Source organism: Oryctolagus cuniculus, chromosome 7 (genome assembly GCF_051225735.1).
Source record: "Oryctolagus cuniculus isolate XC-2025 breed Fujian yellow rabbit chromosome 7, ASM5122573v1, whole genome shotgun sequence".
NCBI lineage: Eukaryota > Metazoa > Chordata > Mammalia > Lagomorpha > Leporidae > Oryctolagus > Oryctolagus cuniculus.
The window spans coordinates 81,969,416-81,990,178 of record NC_142873.1 but is presented as its reverse complement, the minus strand read 5'-3'; the positions used below and the strand labels follow the sequence as shown (position 1 = coordinate 81,990,178).

The 20,763-nt window shown below is 41.5% G+C and overlaps 1 protein-coding gene across 4 annotated transcripts; it reads right to left on the bottom strand.

The window, feature by feature from the left end:
- Positions 1 to 2,374: 2,374 nt before the first annotated feature.
- LOC100346467 (guanylate-binding protein 7) lies at positions 2,375 to 18,724 on the bottom strand. Of its 4 annotated transcripts, XM_089300410.1 has the most exons (13): positions 18,488 to 18,724; positions 18,182 to 18,263; positions 17,696 to 17,799; positions 14,846 to 15,041; positions 11,985 to 12,112; positions 8,859 to 8,968; positions 8,461 to 8,657; positions 6,956 to 7,201; positions 5,834 to 6,114; positions 4,308 to 4,520; positions 3,767 to 3,869; positions 3,251 to 3,444; positions 2,375 to 3,096 (listed from the first exon to the last, which is right to left on the bottom strand). In XM_089300410.1, the coding sequence occupies exons 4-13, from the start codon at positions 15,033 to 15,035 to the stop codon at positions 2,872 to 2,874; spliced, it is 1,887 nt and encodes a 628-aa protein (XP_089156536.1). In that variant the 5' UTR covers positions 15,036 to 15,041; positions 17,696 to 17,799; positions 18,182 to 18,263; positions 18,488 to 18,724; the 3' UTR covers positions 2,375 to 2,871. The 4 variants fall into 4 exon arrangements, with proteins under 4 accessions (XP_089156536.1, XP_069934214.2, XP_089156535.1 ...); XM_070078113.2 differs by lacking the exon at positions 18,488 to 18,724 and having other exon boundaries at positions 17,642 to 17,799; positions 18,182 to 18,265; XM_089300409.1 differs by lacking the exon at positions 18,488 to 18,724 and having other exon boundaries at positions 18,182 to 18,265.
- Positions 18,725 to 20,763: the final 2,039 nt, after the last annotated feature.

The window sequence follows — 20,763 nt, the reverse complement described above, 5'->3', positions numbered from 1 at the left end:
ACAGGCAGAGTTACAGAGAGAGAGAAAGACACAGAGCAATTGTCCATCTACTAGTTCATTCCCCAAATGCCCACAATGGCTGGGGCTAGGCCAGGCTGAAATCAGTAGCCAGGAGCTTCTTCTGGATCTCCCACATGGGTATAGGGGCTCCAGAACTTGGGCCAACTTTTGCTGCTTTTCCCAGGTGCATTAGCAGGCAGCTGAATATAAAGTGTACCAGCAGGGACTCAAACTGGCACCCATATGGGATGCTGGCATTTCAGATGGCGGCTCAACCTGCAATGCCACAGTCCCAGCCTTATTATTAAATCAGTAATAAATGTATCTTATAGCCAATGTGGAAAGTGATAAGAACATGTGACATGTGGAGTCTTCATCATACCTGTCTCACCTCACTGTCCAAGCCCAACTTCCATTTTGACCATAGTTATTCATTTATTGTGCTTCTTTCCTGAGTTGCATAATAATATCCGTATATATTTATATTTTCTAAATTAGCAACAATACTCAATGCTTGGATATTTTCCTCTTTTTTTCCTTTGTAAAAAATCTTGGATACTTTCTTATATTACTGCAAATAAAGCTTCTCCTTTCATTTTAGTGATTATAGAGTCTTACTCTGTCTGCATGTCCCATGATTTACATTGCCAATACCTTCTGGATAGATAACTGTTTCCAATTTTCTGCCACTTTACAATGTTGTAACATATAGCCTCATGGATGTGTTATTTGACACATGAGCAATTAAATCTATGACACAACTTCCAAGTGGGTCAAAGACACATGTCTCACACTTTGATATATAATTGTACCAAGTCTCACTCTCAATACCAAATATAAGAGATTTCTTGTTGCCCCAAATTCGTGTTAACCTAGGATAAAAAAACTCTCACCAGCAACCATAATATCTTCTTCCTTAATGATTTCCAGTAAATAAAGTACCTCTCAGCTTTATTTTGTGTGTCTCTTACTATTATTGGAGTTGAACACCTTTAAATTCATACATATTTGTCTAACTTTTGAGTGGTATTTTCCTTTTTTTAATTTTTATTTATTTGACAGGTAGAGCTACAGACAGTGAGAGAGAGAGACAGAGAGACAGAGAGAAAGGTCTTCCTTCCATTGGTTCACTCCCCAAATGGCCGCCACGGCCAGCACTGCACTGATCTGAAGCAAGGAGCCAGGTGCTTCTTCCTGGTCTTCCATGTGGGTGCAGTGGCCCAAGCACTTGGGCCATCCTCCACTGCCGTCCCGGGCCACAGCAGAGAGCTGGACTGGAAGAGGAGCAACCAGGACTGGAACCTGGCACCCATATGGGATGCTGGCACTGCAGGCGGAGGATTAACCAAGTGAGCCACAGCGCCAGCCCTCCTTTTTTTCTTAAACATTTACTAATTTATTTGAGAAGCAGAGAGGGATGGTAGGTGGGAGAAAGAAAGAGAGAGAGAGAGAGGCCTCAAATGGCTACAATAGTCACTTGGACCCAGGTTGAAGCCAAGAGCCAGCAATTTCATCTCAGTCCCTCATGAAGATTACAGGGACCTATGTACCTGGGCCATCATCTGGTGCCTCACAGATGTATTAACAGAAACTGAATCAGAAGCAGAGGCAGGATTTGATCTCAGGCACTCTGATAAAGGATGTGGCAACCTCTGCACCACAACAGCTGCCCCAATGGAATTTTTCTTTATGTCACTGATTTGAAGAATTGTTATGGTTTATTTTGATTTTGTGACATAAAATCTATTCCTTACATTGCTATTTGTCTTTTTGCTTATGTTTTTCTATGGAGAATGTCTAGTGGTTGAATTTATCATTACATTCATCTATGCATTTCCTTTATGAGACAGTTAGAATGGGCCTCTTCCCAAATTATTATTTTTGGATTGTAATTTTTCATGTGTGTACTTTCATTCATCTGATATTTCTTTGGTGTATAAGAAGGACGCCAGCTTTGTTTCTCTCATACTAGCTGAATGGTTCACATTACTGTACTAATGTGCAATGTGAAATTTATCATGTTTGGAGTTTCTTCATGACTTTGTATTGCCATTGACCTTTCCAAGTCTGTATTATTGCCATTTCAATATTCAGGTGTCACTGTGGTATATGCCGCAATGATTTAGTGTCTGCTTAGGGCCAGTCTCCTCTCTGTGATCATCTTTTTTTTTATTTTTATTTTTTTTCAGATTTCCACTGGGTACTTTCCTGTGGCCTTGCCATAAAAACATCAAAGTAAACCTATCTTCTTCTAACCATTCACATATTTATTTGAGATACATTAAATGTACATATTGATTTCAAGAGAATGAACATTTTTATTTCTGTCCATTAAAATTTTTTTTATCAGCATAAAATTACTCAACTCAATGGGTTATTGTAAGAGTTTTTTTTCTTTTTTATTTAGTAAATATAAATTTTCAAAGTACAGTTAATGGATTACAATGGCTTCCCCCCATAATTTCCCTCCCACTCACACCCCTCCCATCTCCCACTTCTTCTCCCATTCCATTCATATCAAGATTCATTTTCAATTATCTTTATATAATTCTTCAACAAAAATATTTTTAACAACAGTAATATTTAAAATTTTAATTTTACATACTTGATTTTGCACTTTACATACTCATACTTCTCATTGACAACATTTACAAGTTTTAATTGTATTACAAATTCAGTCTTTAATTTCACTATATATTTAAACTCATTTCCCATCACTTAATTTGCTCATTGTTAAGTTTGTCTTTTGTATGTCAGACCATGATATATCAGGTAATCAATCTTATTTGAGAACTTCTTTAAAAAAGAACTTCCGGGTCACAGAACAATAAAAGAAGACTCACTCCCAGTTTCTTAACAGGAATTCTGAGCCTATTTCATTTGTGTGCTCAACATTTTCACCCACATACCAACGATCTTACCAGGACCCGGCGCCTCGGAGATTAACACATTGCCAATGCCATCAACAAGCCGCGCAGCCCACGAGCGATCTCCTTCTCTTTTAGTTGTAGCTATCTTCTCTTTTAGTTGTGTTATCTCTGTGTTCAACTCCTCAGATTTCCTTTTAAACCCTTCATTAAGCAGGTCTTCTTGGATCTAGAGGAGGAAGTGTTGAGGACAAGTATTGAGTGTGGGGAGGGAGAGTGTACACGGTTCACAGCTTCCTATGATCTCAGGAGAGTGGCTGGCGCTCGGGGAAGCCAGGCTGGAGAATGGTTCCCAGAACACGTCTCTGGCCCCCCAGACTCACCTTCAGCTTGTGCTCCAGCATCCTCTCCTGTTCTCTGAGGAGGTCCTTCCTTTCCTGCTCCATCTTCTCCTTCAACTGGGTGATGTTCTCCTGGTAGCTTCTGTTTTGAGCCTCCAATTTTTGCTGATGCTCCTTCTCCCTCTGTCTTAGCAGTTCCTGCTCCTTCTCAGCTGCCTCCCTCTTGGCCTGCTCAGCTGCTCCACAGAGGTTTCAGAGAGGGAAGAAAAAAAAGTCACTCCTGATTTCTGCCTTCCTGAGCTCAGAGCAAGACTGGTTTTGAGGAGCGGTGGGAAGTGTCTCAGTTCACCTGGTCATCACAGCATTCAGAGCACCTTTCACAAGGTCATCTGACTGCCTGATGTACATATACTCCTCCCTTTGCTGCTGTCAGATTTAACAGAATTTCCATCGATCAAAGAAGAGGAGCTGCAGGTTCTGGGAAGGTTTCCTGCCAGCTCTGTAGGAAGGCTTAGCAGGCCCCTCCCCACTTCTGAGAGCTGAGCCCTGTCCCCGTACCTGCTAAGGCCTTCTCCCCAGCGCTGAGGGCTGTGTCTGCCTGCAGGATGGAGCTTTCCACTACTACCTGCGACTGCAGGAAGCTCTGCAGCACCTCGTTTGCCTGAGGAAACAAGAGGGAGCAGAAAAATCATGGCCTCAAAGACCCAGTTGCATAAAAGCCACAAATCTGACCCTATGAAGTCTGCTCTTTTAGCTTCTTTTTAAGGTCCTCAATGCTTCTGTTTCTTCTACAACCACAGTATACATTCCAAGGTCTTCTGTGGGACATGCAAACCTTGCACAGTCTCCTCCTTCCCAGGTCTCCAGTGCCCTTTTGAGAAAATTGTTCCACTCCCCACTCTAGGTTACAGCCACCCAGATTTATGTGCATCTCAAAAACCATAACTGCTGTTGCTTTATATATTTGTTTAAAAAGCCCTGAGATCACTTACTCTACACTCTCACAAAAAAAAATACTGTGGTTGGATATTTAGAAGGACAGCAAAGTCCCCATAACTTTACTATGCTCTGTAACCCTCTGCTTCCATTCATTGCTCACCTTGACTCCTTTCCTGGGCACCAGCTTATAGTTCTGTTCAACCTTTCTCTTTGCTTCTAGATAGAGACTGTGTCCTCCAGAAACAGAGAAAGCCCCTCTAGAAATACTTTCCATTAGGGACTCTGAGAGCTGCTTAAGCTCAGCCTGGCAATATTTCTCAGATGCCTCTTCATTCTGAAGCAAGAATTCTCCCTTCTTCTTCTCTATGGTTTCCTGCCAGGAAAATGCATAGAAACAGAGAAGGAAGACATCGTTAGAAGGAAGTCCCAACTGTGACGCTCTTGGAAGAATCACTCTAGTGGCCTCAGAGTGGACTGGGACACAGAAAGAACAAGAAGTCAGGAGATTTGTTTCAGATGTACTTCTGGCCAATGTTCTGGTAACCGTGGGAAGCCTCTCACTCTCTTAGGTGGCAGGCTCACTCTAAAATGATGGAGCTGGACTCGTGGCATGTATGGCTCTTCAGTAGTATTCTCCTTATCAGTGATCCAACATTCAAATCATCAAGAAAACTGACTGTGACTGAGAGTAGGATTTCCTCAGAGGATTTGTGTAGAGTTGGATTAAAATACACACATGAGGCCGGCGCCGTGGCTCACTAGGCTAATCCTCCGCCTAGCGGCGCCGGCACACCGGGTTCTAGTCCCGGTCGGGGCGCCAGATTCTGTCCCGGTTGCCCCTCTTCCAGGCCAGCCCTCTGCTGTGGCCAGGGAGTGCAGTGGAGGATGGCCCAGGTGCTTGGGCCCTGCACCCCATGGGAGACCAGGAAAAGCACCTGACTCCTGGCTCCTGCCATCGGATCAGCGCGGTGCGCCGGCCGCAGCGCGCCGGCCGCGGCGGCCATTGGAGGGTGAACCAACGGCAAAGGAAGACCTTTCTCTCTGTCTCTCTCTCTCACTGTCCACTCTGCCTGTCAAAAAAAATAAAAAAAAAAAAATAAAAAAATAAAAAAAAAAAATAATAATAAAATACACACATGAAAAAGCAAACCACCCAATAATGACTTACGTCTTCTCCATATAGTGTTTGGGATCTCTCATTAATTTTTCCAATGATCATTTGAGATTATAAAGATATAGAAAAGGAAATGTTTGATTGCACTTGTGACAATGATAGGGACTGGATTCTGCCAACAACCTGATAGAGTTCTGAGGTTCCCCAGAGCCTGCAGATGAGAACACAGCTGGGCTGACTTCTTGCTTTCAGCTTCATGATGTCCAGCTTCCTGGTTCTGGACCTCCGACCTAGAGCACCATGAGCTAACGCATGCTGGCTTTTGTAAACTGCTAAATTTATGATGATTTTTTTTTTGCAGCAATGGAACATTAATTCAGTGGTCATCTTTCAGATAAATACTGTAGCAGCAAGCTGTGGAACTCTGTCATTCACAAAAATCCAGGCTACTTGTATTACAAACAAGAGATGAAACAGAGGGTCAAAGAGTAGGCTTTAAGCATCATTTCAGAAGGACTGGAATCAGAAACAATAAAAATAAGAAACAATAAAAAAAAAATAAGAAACAATACCATAAGCTGCTTCTGGAATTCCCGATTATCATCCTTGAAGGAGTGCTCCATGAAGACTGCAACAGCTTCCCTCTCACAGGTTGTGTGCACGTCCAGCAGCTCCTGGAGCGTGTCTGTGGGGAACCTCGCTCGTTGGGCCATCTGTGCACTATAGTGGTCAGTAGCCTTCTGCACGGCTGCAGAATTCTCAAGCTGGGCCAGAGTTGTTACCGCATTTTCCAAACAAGGAACTGCTCCACTACTGATGGCATCCACATAGGTCTCCACCAGTGTCCCCAACCCTGAATGAGACGAGTAATTTAAGAATAAATACCAAGCTACCACTTGCTTTTAAAACAGGATTTATAAATGAGATTTCTGAAAATCATCAAAACTCTATTCAACATCCAACCTGCTGTTCTTTTAAGAAAATTTCTGCCCCTTCTAGTAACATTATTATTTTTCACAGTCATTATTTGTTCTGTGCTTTTAATTATTCAGTTTGAGTCACTTATAACCACAAATATGATCAGGCATTTCTCATATGCAACTTTTGGTATAAACTTAAAAAGGGGTAGAATAGAAAGGAAAAGTAAAATTTCCATATAGAAAAATAATCAAAAATTTCAAAAAAGTGACACAGAACATGATACCAAGATGTGCAGCTCTTCACAGTAGCAGGACACTACCTGACTGTGTTGGTGGAAAATAGTGAAACCATCTCTGTACCTAAAATACTATTGAATTTTGACCTCAACCTCTTAATTACCTTTCAAGAACTCTGCACCTGCTATTTATTTTACAAGTAGTATAAATTCACAAAATAATCTTTTCTATGCATTTGGAGAAGGATTTATACCACAAGACTTCACCTCAAACATACATACTCTCTTTTTTTAACAATGCTTTGAGTTTACATGGTAAGTGGAGGTAGTTTCTTAAGTTATATTCAGTCTCAATAAACCCTCAGGTATAGAGACAACAGTTAGGAAAATAATTTTTTACAAATAGCATGAACAATTTTTTGCTGATATTCATATTAACTGCAAAACATATTACTGACCAACCCAGAGAATAATCAAACCTTCACCTCACAGCTGCATGAATAAAACAGAGCGGTGCTTTGGAGCAAAGATGACTCACGCTTGCCGGTGACATGGATTCCATCTTTCAGAATCTTGGGGTTTGCATAGGTGAAGATATAGGAACAGAAGTTTTCAGATTGCTCCTGGAAGTTAGGGTCCAGCTGGTCTTCTGCCACATCCTCAATATGGACCAAGAGTTCTTTTTCTTTTGTAGGTCGGTCAAAGGTAAAACACTTCCGCTTTGGGAAGAAATGTCTAATACACTCCCTAACCAAGTTGGAGTTTTGGATTTTAGGATTCCTGCCTGTAAAAGTGAAAAACAAAAACCATTCACGGAGTCCACAATCTTCAGGAGGGGCTGATACTCATCGTCCTTCATCTGTACTTTTTTAATTTGATTGCCTAATACCACATTGCATTCAACCTTGTGCCAGTTTTTTAAGGCACAGACAATTCCATTTCCACTCAGAGGTCAAAGGAAAGGATATGATTCTAGAGAGCAAGAGTGGAGAGGGGTAGATGTTCTATTTGTTTTCCTTAATGCTTGTATGGACTCCCATGGATTAAGTCTTCACCAAATGTTTACTGAATGGTCAGTTAGTGGAACAAAAGGATGAGAAGCAGTTTTCTGATCCTACTGTGTCTCTGTCAGAAACCACAAAGTGGCTTCCCATTTAAGTGACTCCAGTAAAAGACAAGATGTTGCTGAAAAATTGTCTGAAGGACAGACAATGCCAGAGAATCTTTTACATGACACTAAAGAGACATGGTGACTCATGGTTTGAAAGAGAAGTGAAGTGAAAACACTTCCCTATCTTTTTAATACATCAGACTTGACAGAGACTTATAGCATGATCTGATAGCACACAATAGGTGTTAAATAAGTGTTTTTTAATATAATAAATAACCAAATAAATAAAAAATTATATTAGTGACTTTGCAATATGTAATCCATTTAGCAAGTTTACAATAATAAAATGACAAATTATCGTGTAAGTCTGCAGAATGAAGAGAGTGATGCCCCGAGAAAGGGAAAATGGAAGATGTGACAGTTATGTTGGAAAAATATGTCAAAGTTTTTTCTTAACTATTGACTGTATAAGATTCCTTTTTCTGAAGGATATAACTAGCCAACTACTAGAGGATTGTATTGTGTTAAATATGCTTTGAAAAATAGATCCCCTCATTTCATACAATTCCTTGATAATCAACTTTGATTTTGCTAAGCTGTTTGTTTCCATACAGCAAAGGAGAAGCACTTAATATACAGCACAATGTGTGGGACTTAGGATATCATTGCACATATTCTACTCTGGATAATTTTTGCAATATTAATTGGTCTAAAATTATTTGGCCTGATATTGTGATGCTGTTTTCCTGAATGAGGAGCTTGGGATTTACAAGCTATAGTGAAAACCAATCACTTTTCAATAATTACCAGTTACCATTAGCATAGACATCAATCCAATATCAAATAAATACATGTGTCAGAGGACAAATGCCAGGATTTGGTTTACCCAACCTCTTCCTGAAACATCCAGTCTCCAAGCCATGTTGAGATACCTGGAATAAGCTTCAAAGCATTCTCCAGGTACTCGTCTTCTGTGATGGGACGTCCATCTAACTTCAGCTCCAGCATGAAATCCCGCACACACCAAACAAAGTCTGGAAAGAAACTCACAAATTCATCCGAGTCGTCTATTTCATCAGCTCTCAAAGTGGATTTTGTCCTAATTATCTCTGTTAGTTCAGCCACATAGCTGAGATCTTAGCTAAGGATAAAGAATTACTCTGTAGCACGATTTTCACATCTCACTTACAAACCAGTTTATAAGCATTTATTTTTGTCCTGTGTCCCACTTCCTCAACTGGGACAATTCTGTCACTAGGAAGAAAAAATGTTCTCAGCTATCATTCCACTAAACTCAGTGAAAGATGGAGCATAGTTTCTGGAAGGATACTGCAGCTGCTCCAGGGCCTGGTGGTTGATGGTGCCCAGGCTGTTGTAGACAAAGGTGCTGCTCAGAAGCACGGCCAGGGCAAAGATCCAGGAGTCATTCTTAGAGTCTCCCTGGGAAGCAAATGAGAACAAGGGACTTAGGAGTTTACTCTTCATTCATTCATTCTATTCTTTAGTCACTAATTTTGCTGAAAATAGCTGAAGACTAGGATCCAAACTTCACTTTTTTTTTTTTTTTTTTTTTTTACAGGCAGAGTGGACAGTGAGAGAGAGAGACAGAGAGAAAGGTCTTCCTTTGCCATTGGTTCACCCTCCAATGGCCGCCGCAGCCGGCGCGCTGTGGCCAGCGCACCGCGCTGATCCGATGGCAGGAGCCAGGAGCCAGGTGCTTTTCCTGGTCTCCCATGGGGTGCAGGGCCCAAGCACCTGGGCCATCCTCCGCTGCACTCCCTGGCCACAGCAGAGAGCTGGCCTGGAAGAGGGGCAACCGGGACAGAATCCGGCGCCCCGACGGGGACTAGAACCCGGTGTGCCGGCGCCGCTAGGCGGAGGATTAGCCTAGTGAGCCGCGGCGCCGGCCCAAACTTCACTTTTGATATTAACTTTGGTCCCTCACAAACATGTCTCCTTAGATATTATTAGAAATGTATAACATTGGCCAGCACCATGGCTCAATAGGCTAATCCTCTGCCTGCAGTGCCGGCACCCAGGGTTCTAGTCCCCGTCGGGGCGCCGGATTCTGTCCCGGTTGCTCCTCTTCCAGTCCACCTCTCTGCTGTGGACCGGGAGTGCAGTGGAGGATGGCCCAAGTGCTTGGGCCCTGCACCCGCATGGGAGACTAGGAGAAGCACCTGGCTCCTGGCTTCGGATTGGTGTGGTGCGCCGGCCGCAGTGGCCATTGGGGGGTGAACCAATGGAAAAGGAAGACATTTCTTTCTGTCTCTCTCTCTCACACTGTCCACTCTGCCTGTCAAAAAAAAAAAAAAAAAAAGTATGACATTGTCAATGTGTATATCTTGTTTAATACACTGCCTAGACGTAGTAGGAATAAGATAATATTTGGAAATCATTTCATTAGCAAAATTTTATGAATAGTAGCCATATTAGGGACAATAATAATTCAACAGCTATTCATTGGATATCTGCAAAATACAAAATACCACAATGAGCTACTTGCAAACAAAGTTCCACGTGACAGTCTACAGTGGCAGATACACATAACATATCAATGTAACCTAAATGATAATCTCTTCCAGGAGTAGAATGAGATGTTATATAAAGGAAGATGAGTAATTTTAACAAATGGGAACAAGTGTTTTGCTTATAGCCAAGACATGATGTGGATTGGATGTGATCATTGTAGCTCAAGACAGCAACAGTCTAAAGATGTGATATAATGTATAATTTTAGTGTTCACACAAGTGAAAAAACAATACTTTACAATTCAGAGACACTATATGGTATAGGCCATATAAATGTAAAATTATTACATTTGACTGAAAAATGGAAGTTATGCAAGAATGAAAGCTGAGGCTGTAAATGAGATTCAGGGCAAGATGTGACGGCCCGTGAAGGTCAGGCACACAGTCATGCTGCCCAAATTACAGCACAATTTGTAAAGTCAGAGAGTCGTTCTACTGACAACAGCAGTTTACATGATGGCTGGTTTTGTTACCTTGGACGTATATACTGTGTGGATTTTATGATTACTAGAATTGATACTGAAGGTAGGAAACCTTTTCATATATTTATTTTTTTACCCCTCAAAATATTCAGTTTTCCAATTAAGATAAAGATAAGCAGGACTTAGGGCAAATAGCATTTCTACAAGAGTCTACCTAAGAACTTTAAACCTAAGCACAAAATTTCCAAACTCTCTTTTTTTTTTTTTTCACAATGATGGAGTATAAAGTCTACTGCTGCTACTTTCAAGTTAAGCTCAAAATAATGTAAAGTAAGAGGGAGAAATGATCCATTGTAGTCAAAACTGTAAGGACAAAAATGCCTACAACCATCCTATTTAAATGGTTTTGGTGGCTCAAGATCATGTTGTGATATCAGAAAACCGATTTCTCCAAAACCCAGATACTTGGACCAAAATTTCTGGGAACATTCTTGCTTCAGTGAAGCATCTCTAGAGACTATGCAAATAGGTGATTGCACTGAACCGCATTTTCACAGCTCCCAATTCCAACCCCATCACACTTACACACTTGAATTGGGAACTGCCTGCTGTGGTTGAATCCCATCCCACCATTTCCTCCCCAAAAAGACTGGAATCTTCATCCCAATCCTTCCCCCATGTGATTGTAGAGGGAGATAGAATATCTACAGAGGGAATGAAGTACAAATGAGTTTATCACAGTGGGCTCTAATCCAATAGCACTTGTGTTCTTAGAAAAAGGAAGAAATTTAGACACAAAGATAAACATATACATAGGGAGACTACTAATTAAAGTTGAAAGCAATGATCAGTGTAACACATTCTCAAGTCAAGGAATGCCAAAGAGTGTCAGAAAACCAGGAAACTCTAGGGCAGAGCATAGCAAAAATTGTCCCTCTCAGTCCTTAGAAGGAAACAACCTGTCAGCATCTTTATCTTTGACTTGTAGCTTCCAGGAGTGTGAGACAATACATGCCTGTTGTTTAGTCACCCAGATTGTGGTACCTTGTTACATCAGCCCTGGGACATGAAATCCGTCCTGTTAGCCTCAAAGGTCCCAGTTTAGATGTCACTTCTCTGAACAAATATGACTAGGTCAGGTGCCTAGTTCTGTGCATTCAATGTGCCTTGTATTGATCACACTGTGTATCTGTTGGTGCCTGAACTTTGAGTCTTTACTTGCTTATTGCAGTATCTGTAGTATGTAATACAGGGCCTGGAACTCAGCTCCTCAGTAAATATTTATTAAATTATATAATTAACAAAGGTGAAAAAATAAAAATATATTATCAAAAGATACCAAAACATTTGAATTTGCCAGGGCAGTAGTTCAAGGAAAACAGAATCCATCCCGGGATTTGCAATAATGGGAAATAAATCACAGAATTTGAATTAAGGTGGAAAATTAAATGTTAAGTACAGAAGCAAGACAAATGAAGATTCACAGAGGGATCTCCGACTTACCTTTTCCACATCCCCCAGGCCCTCAGTGTCTAGAAGGACTAAGGTGAATTTTGGCTGGGAAGGATGGGGCACACACCACATCCAGATGCCCTTGGTTTCAGACTTCACTGTAGTTCCCAAATGAAAGCCTACAAGGAAAGAGGAGAAAGCAACATGCCTGTGTGTAGATTCTAAGAAGGCAATACACTGAGGTTCAACCCTGCATGGAGCGAAGCTAAAGATGTGAAATATTAAAATGGAATAAAAGTGGCTGCATGAACCTCATAGACAAAAGTATTAACAAGATCATGGATAAATTCTCTACAGCTCAGTAAGAAGCAAATGAGATGATCTAATTTTTTAAAAGACTCAAATAGGGCTTTAATGAAGTAGGAAGCACAAATGGCAACTTGTGGAAATATGCTTAGCCTTATTTATGACAAGGGACGTGATATGCAATTAGGCAGTCATCACATCAGCAAAAATTTTAAATCTTACATTGCTGAATCTTTGTGAAGAGTAGTGAATTCTCCATTGCCATTAATAAGCATGAAAATCTTAAAAGCATTTTGACTTTATCTGGAAACACTGAACATACCCTATGACACAAATGCCCTATGACAGAGCAATTCCTCTTCTGACAGATAAAAGGCAAGTATAAGTAAGACAGCCTTTTTTGTAAAAGTTGAACACTGGAAATAAACCTCTGCTCACCATAAAAAGTGAATAATTATGGTATGCTTATATAATGACATTCTAAAAAAAATGTTGAAAACAAGTCACTTAATGATAAATACGGCAAAATGGATGGATCTTATAAATTTCTTTTGAGTAAAATTAGGAAGAATCATTAGCATACATGCCATGTATGTAATTATGTAAATTCAAAGAAAACATACAATATGGGGACAATTCAAATAGTTCGTAGAAAATTGAATTAAAAGATAATTTTATGGGGCTGGTGCTGTGGTGTATTAGGCTAAGCCTTCGCCTGCAGCACTGGCATCCAATGTGGGTGCTGGCTCGTGTCCTGGCTGCTCTTCTTCCAATCCCGCTCTCTGCTTGTGGACTGGGAAAGCAGTGGAAGATGGCCCAAATGCTTGGACCCCTATACCTGTGTGGGAGACCCAGAAGAAGATCCTGGCTCCTGGCTTCAGATAGGCCCAGCTCCAGCCACTGCAACCATTTGGGGAGTGAACCTGTGGATGGAAGACCTTTCTCTCCATCTCTCTCTCTCTCTAAGTCTGCCTCTCAAATAAATAAATAAAAAAGATAATTTCATGATGCACAATTTTTTGAAATCCATGCATAATTTCTCATCATATGCATTTTTCACAAACTTTTTGAGGGCCCTTCAATATACATGCCATATAAATACATATAAATTGCATACTATTCCCTTTAGGTAAATCTTAAAAGGAGTTCAATCTAAACTTTTCCTTATAGATGCATACATAGATTATAGAGCAAGTTAGCAAGTTGTGGAAACCAGTGGCAGAAGTATAATGAAAATCAAAACACTAAGGAACATTCAGAAGTTGTAAAATGGTGTGATTTAAGTGTTTGATGTTCTTAGTTTTATTTCTTGACTTGGTCAATAATTAAGTAAAAGTTCCCTATATTTACTATCTTATTGTTCATTGTATTTTGTTAATTCTTTATGTATTCTATTTCATATATTTGAAAAGGCTAGGAAAGAGAGGGAGATGAATATAACTTATTAATATTTTACTTTGAACATGAAGCAGAAAAATCAAAAAGTAGTTCCATTGAGTTATGGGATAAACAACAAATCCTTAATCGTTCTCTCCATTGCCCTCTTGCACTCTTTTTCATTACTTCCATTCCTGCCTCCATTTTTAAAAAGAAGACACACTGAACTACATTTTTATGCTGCTTGAAATGACTACAATTTTAGTAAACCTGATGTGGGAAAAAGCAGTGGAGCTTTTTAAGCAGGAGAGAAGGGATTGTATCCAGAAGCCCACTGGAGTGAACATTAGACAGGCTGGGATAACTCTTCTTTGTTTTAAGCCTTATTTACTTATTTGAGGGGTTGAATTACAGACAGAGCGAGAGAGACAGAGAGATGACTTCCATCCACTGGTTCACTCCTCAGATGGCCGCAATGGCCAAAGCTGAGCCCATCTGAAGCCAGAAGCCAGGAGCTTCTTCAGGGTCTCCCATGTAGGCGGGCCATCTTCTACTGCTTTCCCAATCCTTTAGCTGGGAGCTGGATCAGAAGTGGAGCAGCTGCCGGCGCTGTGGCTCAATAGGCTAATCCTCCGCCTTGCGGCGCCGGCACACGGGGTTCTAGTCCCCGTCGGGGCGCCGGATTCTGTCCCGGTTGCCCCTCTTCCAGGCCAGCTCTCTGCTGTGGCCCGGGAGTGCAGTGGAGGATGGTCCAAGTCCTTGGGCCCTGCACCCCATGGGAGACCAGGAGAAGCACCTGGCTCCCGGCTTCGGATTGGCACAGTGTGCCGGCTGCAGTGCGCTGGCCGCAGCGGCCATTGGAGGGTGAACCTCTCTCTCACTGTCCACTCTGTCTGTCAAAAATAAAAAAAATAAATAAATAAAAAAAGAAGTGGAGCAGCTGGGACTCGAACCAGCACCCATATAGGATGCATGCCGTAGTGCAGGTGGAGGCTTAACCTGCTACATCATAGTGCCAGTCCTGGAGTACCTATTCTTTATCATTTGAGTGAAAAGTGACAGATGGATTTGAAACTCTAAATTTGATGAAAAAAGTAATAATCAATCATGGATATTTTTATCCCTTAGGAGGACTCAGAATCTTCCTGTAGATGACCCTAGAGTGAGCAAATCAGTTTGCATTACCAATAGTTCTAAGAAAATGACCCCAGCCCTAGGACAACACTCACCATGATTCTCCCCTGCAAGGCGGTTCATGAGGTAGGATTTTCCTGTACGATACATTCCCACAATGGCCACCACCACCACAGGCTGAGATATCTGGTTAAGAATCTCCAGTGCTTTGGGATTCACCATCAACTGCCCGTCCTGGTTTTCCACTATACACATGGGAGCCTCCATGTTGACTCTAGATGCCATGGTAACCTGTAAATCCAAAAGAACTCAGTAGACTATACTAGGCCAAAGCCTTCTCCAAGAGTATGCATGTCAACTTCCTGTTTATGGAATATATTTATCAACTTCTTACCATCTGTACAACTGTAAAGGGAAAGTATGTGACCTTCTAGTGACAGAAGGGAGCTCTTGTCCTCCAGCAAGTCCATCATCTCTCATGATGTTAACGAATGACAGGCAAGTGGGTTTTATTTGACCCTAATAATTCATTGCTCTAAATATAAAATCCTAAGTAATAAATCTATCTGTGATCTAAGCTCTCATCATGGTGTCTTAGTCATACCTTATTTTTGAACTTAAAAGAGCTCTAGAGATTAAATAATTTTATTCTTTCTTATCAGATGTAATAAGAGCATGTAGATATACTGAATGATTGCTTAAAGCTTCATCAGTTAGTGGAGAAGTAGGAATTGAGCATCAATCTCTCTGCCTCACTGTACAATCTGCTACAAAAAAGTATCAAAATCAGCTTCCTCAAATAAACATTCTTTCTTTCTAACTGATGAATTTTCACAAAGAAACATCAAAGGTTCTCTAGTGACCAATCCCATAAGACATCATCATAAATGTATAATGTGATCTAAATTGATTACATTAACTATGCTGTGTCATAATAAAAACCACTGCCAGACTAACTTATTAATTTATCAGTTAAATTTGCATGTCTAATAGGAAACTTCACTTCATCCTAAATTTTGTGAAAGGCATGACCTTGAGATTCAGTCTTATTTATAATCTTTATGCTTTATTCATTATATATATATAATGAACTTGATACTATCTCAATTTTGTGGATAGAAAGAATATAAAATATGTGTTCAATGTGTCTTAGAATTCATACGAATTAGAATTCAGTTCAGTTGTGACAGAAAACTGTTGTTTAATAAAAAAAAATAAATTTTATTCCCCTCCATCACTAAATTTGAAAGGGCAAAACACATGGCTCTGCCTCAGAAAGTCACCAGGACACACTGGCTCCTTTTATTATCTGCTTTGCCACTTTAACAAGCTGCCCCCTGGCTCAAGGTGGCCGACCATCACAGACACCTTCCATTCAGCAGAAGAGATTAGGTCTCCCTGTGTAAGTACATTTTCTAGATGATTTATTATGCATAATCATGGCTCACATTCCATTTGAGATGTTTTCATATGACTTTGTTCAGAGGATGCTTAAACAAATAGAAGCAGCAAAGCAAAAGCCAGAAGATAAAGATATCAGAATACTAATATTGGGGCACAGACAAAATGCAAATTGTGGAGACTGAGAAGGTTCCAGGATTTCTAGGAGAAGTATGTCATGCTAGCCTAAGAAGAGTTGACATTAAAAAGAAGATGGGGTCAACAGACTCACTATGTGGAGAGAGTTCATAAAGAACTATACATATATTTATCAATCTTCATCCATTTCATAAATATCTATTGGGTATCTGCCATGCCCTGCACTGTGCTAGGTGCTCATGTATGGCAGTAAACAAAATGCACACAAATTTCTCCCTCATGGAACTTTAGTGGAGACAGATAATAAAATAGAAGCAAAACATACTGTGTGTTTATATAAGTGTGTGTATAAGTATATGTGTATACATAAATATACACATCCATATGTAATGGTAAGGGCTGTAGGGGAAGTAGAAAAGGAGTGGAGATACAGAGTGTTGGGAGTTGAATTTATGCTTAGGGTGGTCAGGGAAGACCTCCCTAAGAAACAGAACAATGGAGGTGATCACCGGCTGTGATAACTGACAGGGCAGGAGCGGGCTGGAGGGAGGAGGAACACAAAGGAGAAGGAAGAACAGATGTAGAAGGGACTCCCACCTACCATGATGTCAGGAAGTGCCTTTGTAGCACTGAAACAAGAATCCCATAAACACACACACACACACACACACACACACACGAAATTTGTGGAGTCAAACATGAGCCTTTAGCTGCTGGCACAAACAGCAAACATTATAGAGTTTCTTTCTTTGATATAAGGTTTAAGAGAGCCTACAAAGTTTGATTTTTTTTATTTAAAAATTTTTTTACTGATTTTAAGGTAGAAATGAGACATCCAAGCCAAGAAATATTCTACTCCACGTGGAGTAAGTGGAACGAAGTAAAATGAGGTCGTGTAGACCATCAGTGGTTTCCAAAAACTGCTCTCCACAAGAGTCCTCTGCAGTGAGGTTACAAGCCTCAGGCTCTCCATCTCCCACAAGTACTGCGGGTCACTTTGATGCCATGCTTCTTGCATGGCCTGCACATTTGAAACAACTTAAGATAAACAAGTAGTTAGATAGTATAGATATGTTAAAGAATTGATTAGTTAGGGTGGATTATTTCACTTACGGATAGATTTTTTAAACAATTTTTAAACAAATTTCATGTATTTCATATATACAGATTTAGGAGCGTAGAGAAACTGCCCACCCTGCCCTTCCTCCTGCCCATGCTCCCACCCATCTCCTCCTTTCTTGTTTTTTCTTTTAATTTTTAAAATGACATGCTTTCAGTTTATTTTATAATCATAAGACTGACCCTCCACTAAGTAAAAGTTCAACAGTAAGAAAAAAACACTGTTACTTAACAGTGGAGACAAGGGCTGCAAACAATAATCACTTCGCAAAATGTCAATTTCGCACCAAAATAAACGAGAGTCAGTCTCCGAGGCTTTGTATTGTCTGAGTGATGATCTTCTGCCTTGTCTACTGCCGCCAGTGCACAGAAGGGGACAGCCAGGAAAGGTCTGAGAACAGGACAAGAGAGGAAAAAGTGACCCCACAGCAGTGCCTCTGCCAGGAGCTGGATTTGGGCAGCTCCCTCCCAGAACAGATTCAGCCGCTTTGCTGGGAGGAAGGCAGGAGGCGCCCCTCCGCGTCCCCAGCAGAGATCTGTGTTGCTGCTCCAGGTGCAAACCCTGAGAGGAGCAGAGCAACCCTGAGACACCAGGCGCTTGGAGCCGCCTTGGACCCTGCGGCTTCGCTGAGCCCGGGGAGAAAGCGCCCGTCTTCTTCACCCAGGGGCCCCTTGAGGTTCTCCCGCTGCCCCCGCGCCCACCGCCCGCGCCAGGGCTACGAGGGGATTCGCGGCGGTCATGGTCAGTGAACCAAGAGTCGTCGCGCACTCACCGGGCCAGGGCGCCGCAGTCAAGGCCAAGTTCGCTGCCCGCGGTCTGGTCCTGAGTTGTCTGCTTGGAAACCCACTGTTAAGCTGAAAAATAAAGCAGATTTAACTACCCAAAAAAGGTCTGAGAGGAGAACCGAAACTGAAACCGCACTCCATTCTTGGCTAACTGTTCGAGTGTTTGCACGAGTTGCACGCGTGAAGGAAGTGGGTTTGTGTTTTGTGTCGCTGGTAAAGTCCTCGGCTCCCCGCCAGTTTCTGAACCGCCGCGCCCGCGCCCTCTCCTCACAGATAGAACCATGTCCCCTTACCACTCAGCCTCACCACTCAGCGTCACTTCAGTCAGGTAAAAGGTTCCCTGTGAGTGCCCACTGCAGACCCTCTAAGTTCCTTGAAAAGGGAAATCAGCGATTTGGGGCGTGAGAATTATCTTTCCGTTCTTTGGATGTCAAAGCGTTCACAAAATCAAACTTGACAGAGTTCTGTGTTTGAGGTGGAGGGGAGCTGTCCATTGATGCTGCATCACACAGGAGAGCAGCATCCGGCCCAGATGTGAGCACCCCGCTCTTTGTGCTCGGGTTCTCTGGACAAGCTGCCATTGTAAGGAAATCACTGCAGGTATGGTCACTCCCCAATACTGATTAGTCCAAGCCTCTTGTATCTGGACACTAAATCAGCAGTGTCTACCTCTCACTCACCTGCACTGCCCTACAGGTCTCCAGTAGACATGGTACAAATGGAGCTGTAGGGTGCTACACTTACACATCAAAACACCAGCCTGTGTATTCTGGAAATAGAAAGTGACTCAATCTTCTGCCAATTTGATCCCTCCCTGTTCTCTCTTTTCCTTGTATTTACTATAAGGTTTGCGGATGAAAAAAAACTGTACTTGGCGTGATATGAACTAACTGTGATTTGACCTCTATTGATGAATTCTCTGGTCCTGGGTAGTTTAGCCTCTCCCTCCACCCACCCCTCTCAAGTAAATAAATAAAATCAGTGAGAGAGAGAGAGAGAGAGAGAGAGAGAGAAGAGAGAAGAGAGAGTGAAAAAAGGAAGAGTGTGAGGAAATATGAAAAGGTAGAGAATAAATGCCATGAATTAGCCAGGATCCACTGAAGCCAATGGGCTCATTGAGAATGAGGCTGAAGGCCTACTTGTGACCTGCACCAAGGTTTTTATTCCAGGGGCGGGTCAAGTGAGCTCATGTAGGAGCTGTGGCTGCAGTTTAGAAGAACATACACTTGCGTCCCGGCTTGAGTGGAAGGAAGTATTGCTCTTCAGGATCATTCGGGGACTCAGCTGCCTTGCAACCTGCTGTTCTGTACACACTAAATCAGAAGATTCATCTGCAAGCTCAAAGCTCGACTGCTGCCACAGCTGTGATGCAGATAGGAACAAAGAAAAGAGGAATGCATAGGCTATGGGCTCAAATTTCATCTGGTCTGGACCCAGAAGTGACACACATAGACTTCTGTTCACAGTCATGTGAAACTTAGCACACAGCTACATCAGATTGCAAGAGTAGTTAGAAAAAATAATTTCTAGCTGGGTTGTTATAAAGTCCTTTTATAGAATGCAGTCATGCAATATTTAGATGGGAAAACTCTTTTATAACTACAACAGAATATGCAACAACATTAAATCCAGTCTTTTTTTTTTAAAGTCCTGAAATTGCACTTTGCTATTTTTAAAGGTGAATCCAAGCTGGGCTATGCACAGTGGTCTGTACTGAGCCACAAACATGGGAGTGGCAGGTGGGTGGACTTGGATCCAAGACTAAGTGACAACAATCTTTCTCTCTGGACTGGATCCAAGAAGCCCTTATTATTTTTGTGTTTCAATTTGTTTATCCAGTTGTTAAGAGGTGACTCTAGAGAAGAAGAATCTAAGGCCACTCCCTCCTTTTTTACCACAAGCAAGGGTTTTTTTTTTAATTATTATTATTTGACAATGGAAAAAAGTAAATTTTGAGTCTTTCAGTACCAAGGTTTGCAAACTGCTACAAAGAAAAATATCTTTCAAATTTAGATTCAAGAAGTCTCAGGCACAAGAGACTAACGCTTAGAGGAAGATGTATTGAAAAGTTTTCCCAAAGTGATGGAAGTTAATTAGACTGCGTTTAAACCGACATGAGGTTTGTTCGCACCCTGTTTGTTGCACTCTGGAAAAGACTTAGTAGATTCTATTAGCAATTGTGTTTGTTTTTTTCATTTTTGTATCTTGACAAGTAGTGTACTCAGCTTTGGAGCCTGGTGTTAATAATCGGATACAAAGAGCACTGTTTTTTGAAATCCTGCTGTACAAACTGTTGAAAGATCACAAAACTTGCCTCCACCAGGTGCCTACAGGATCAGAGCAGGAGGGCCAGATTGAGCATCAAGGGATGACACTGCACAGCAGTACTGGGAGAACAGAGATGGTCCATGCCTTCAGTAGGACCCTTGAACTGAGCAACAAGTAATAGAAGCCCATTGTCAGGACAGAAGAAACTCACAAAATAGAAAGGGGTAATGTACCAGTAATGTAGGGACTGCAAAAATTGGGAGTGGAATAACACCACTGGATTTACTGAAAAAAGAGTATA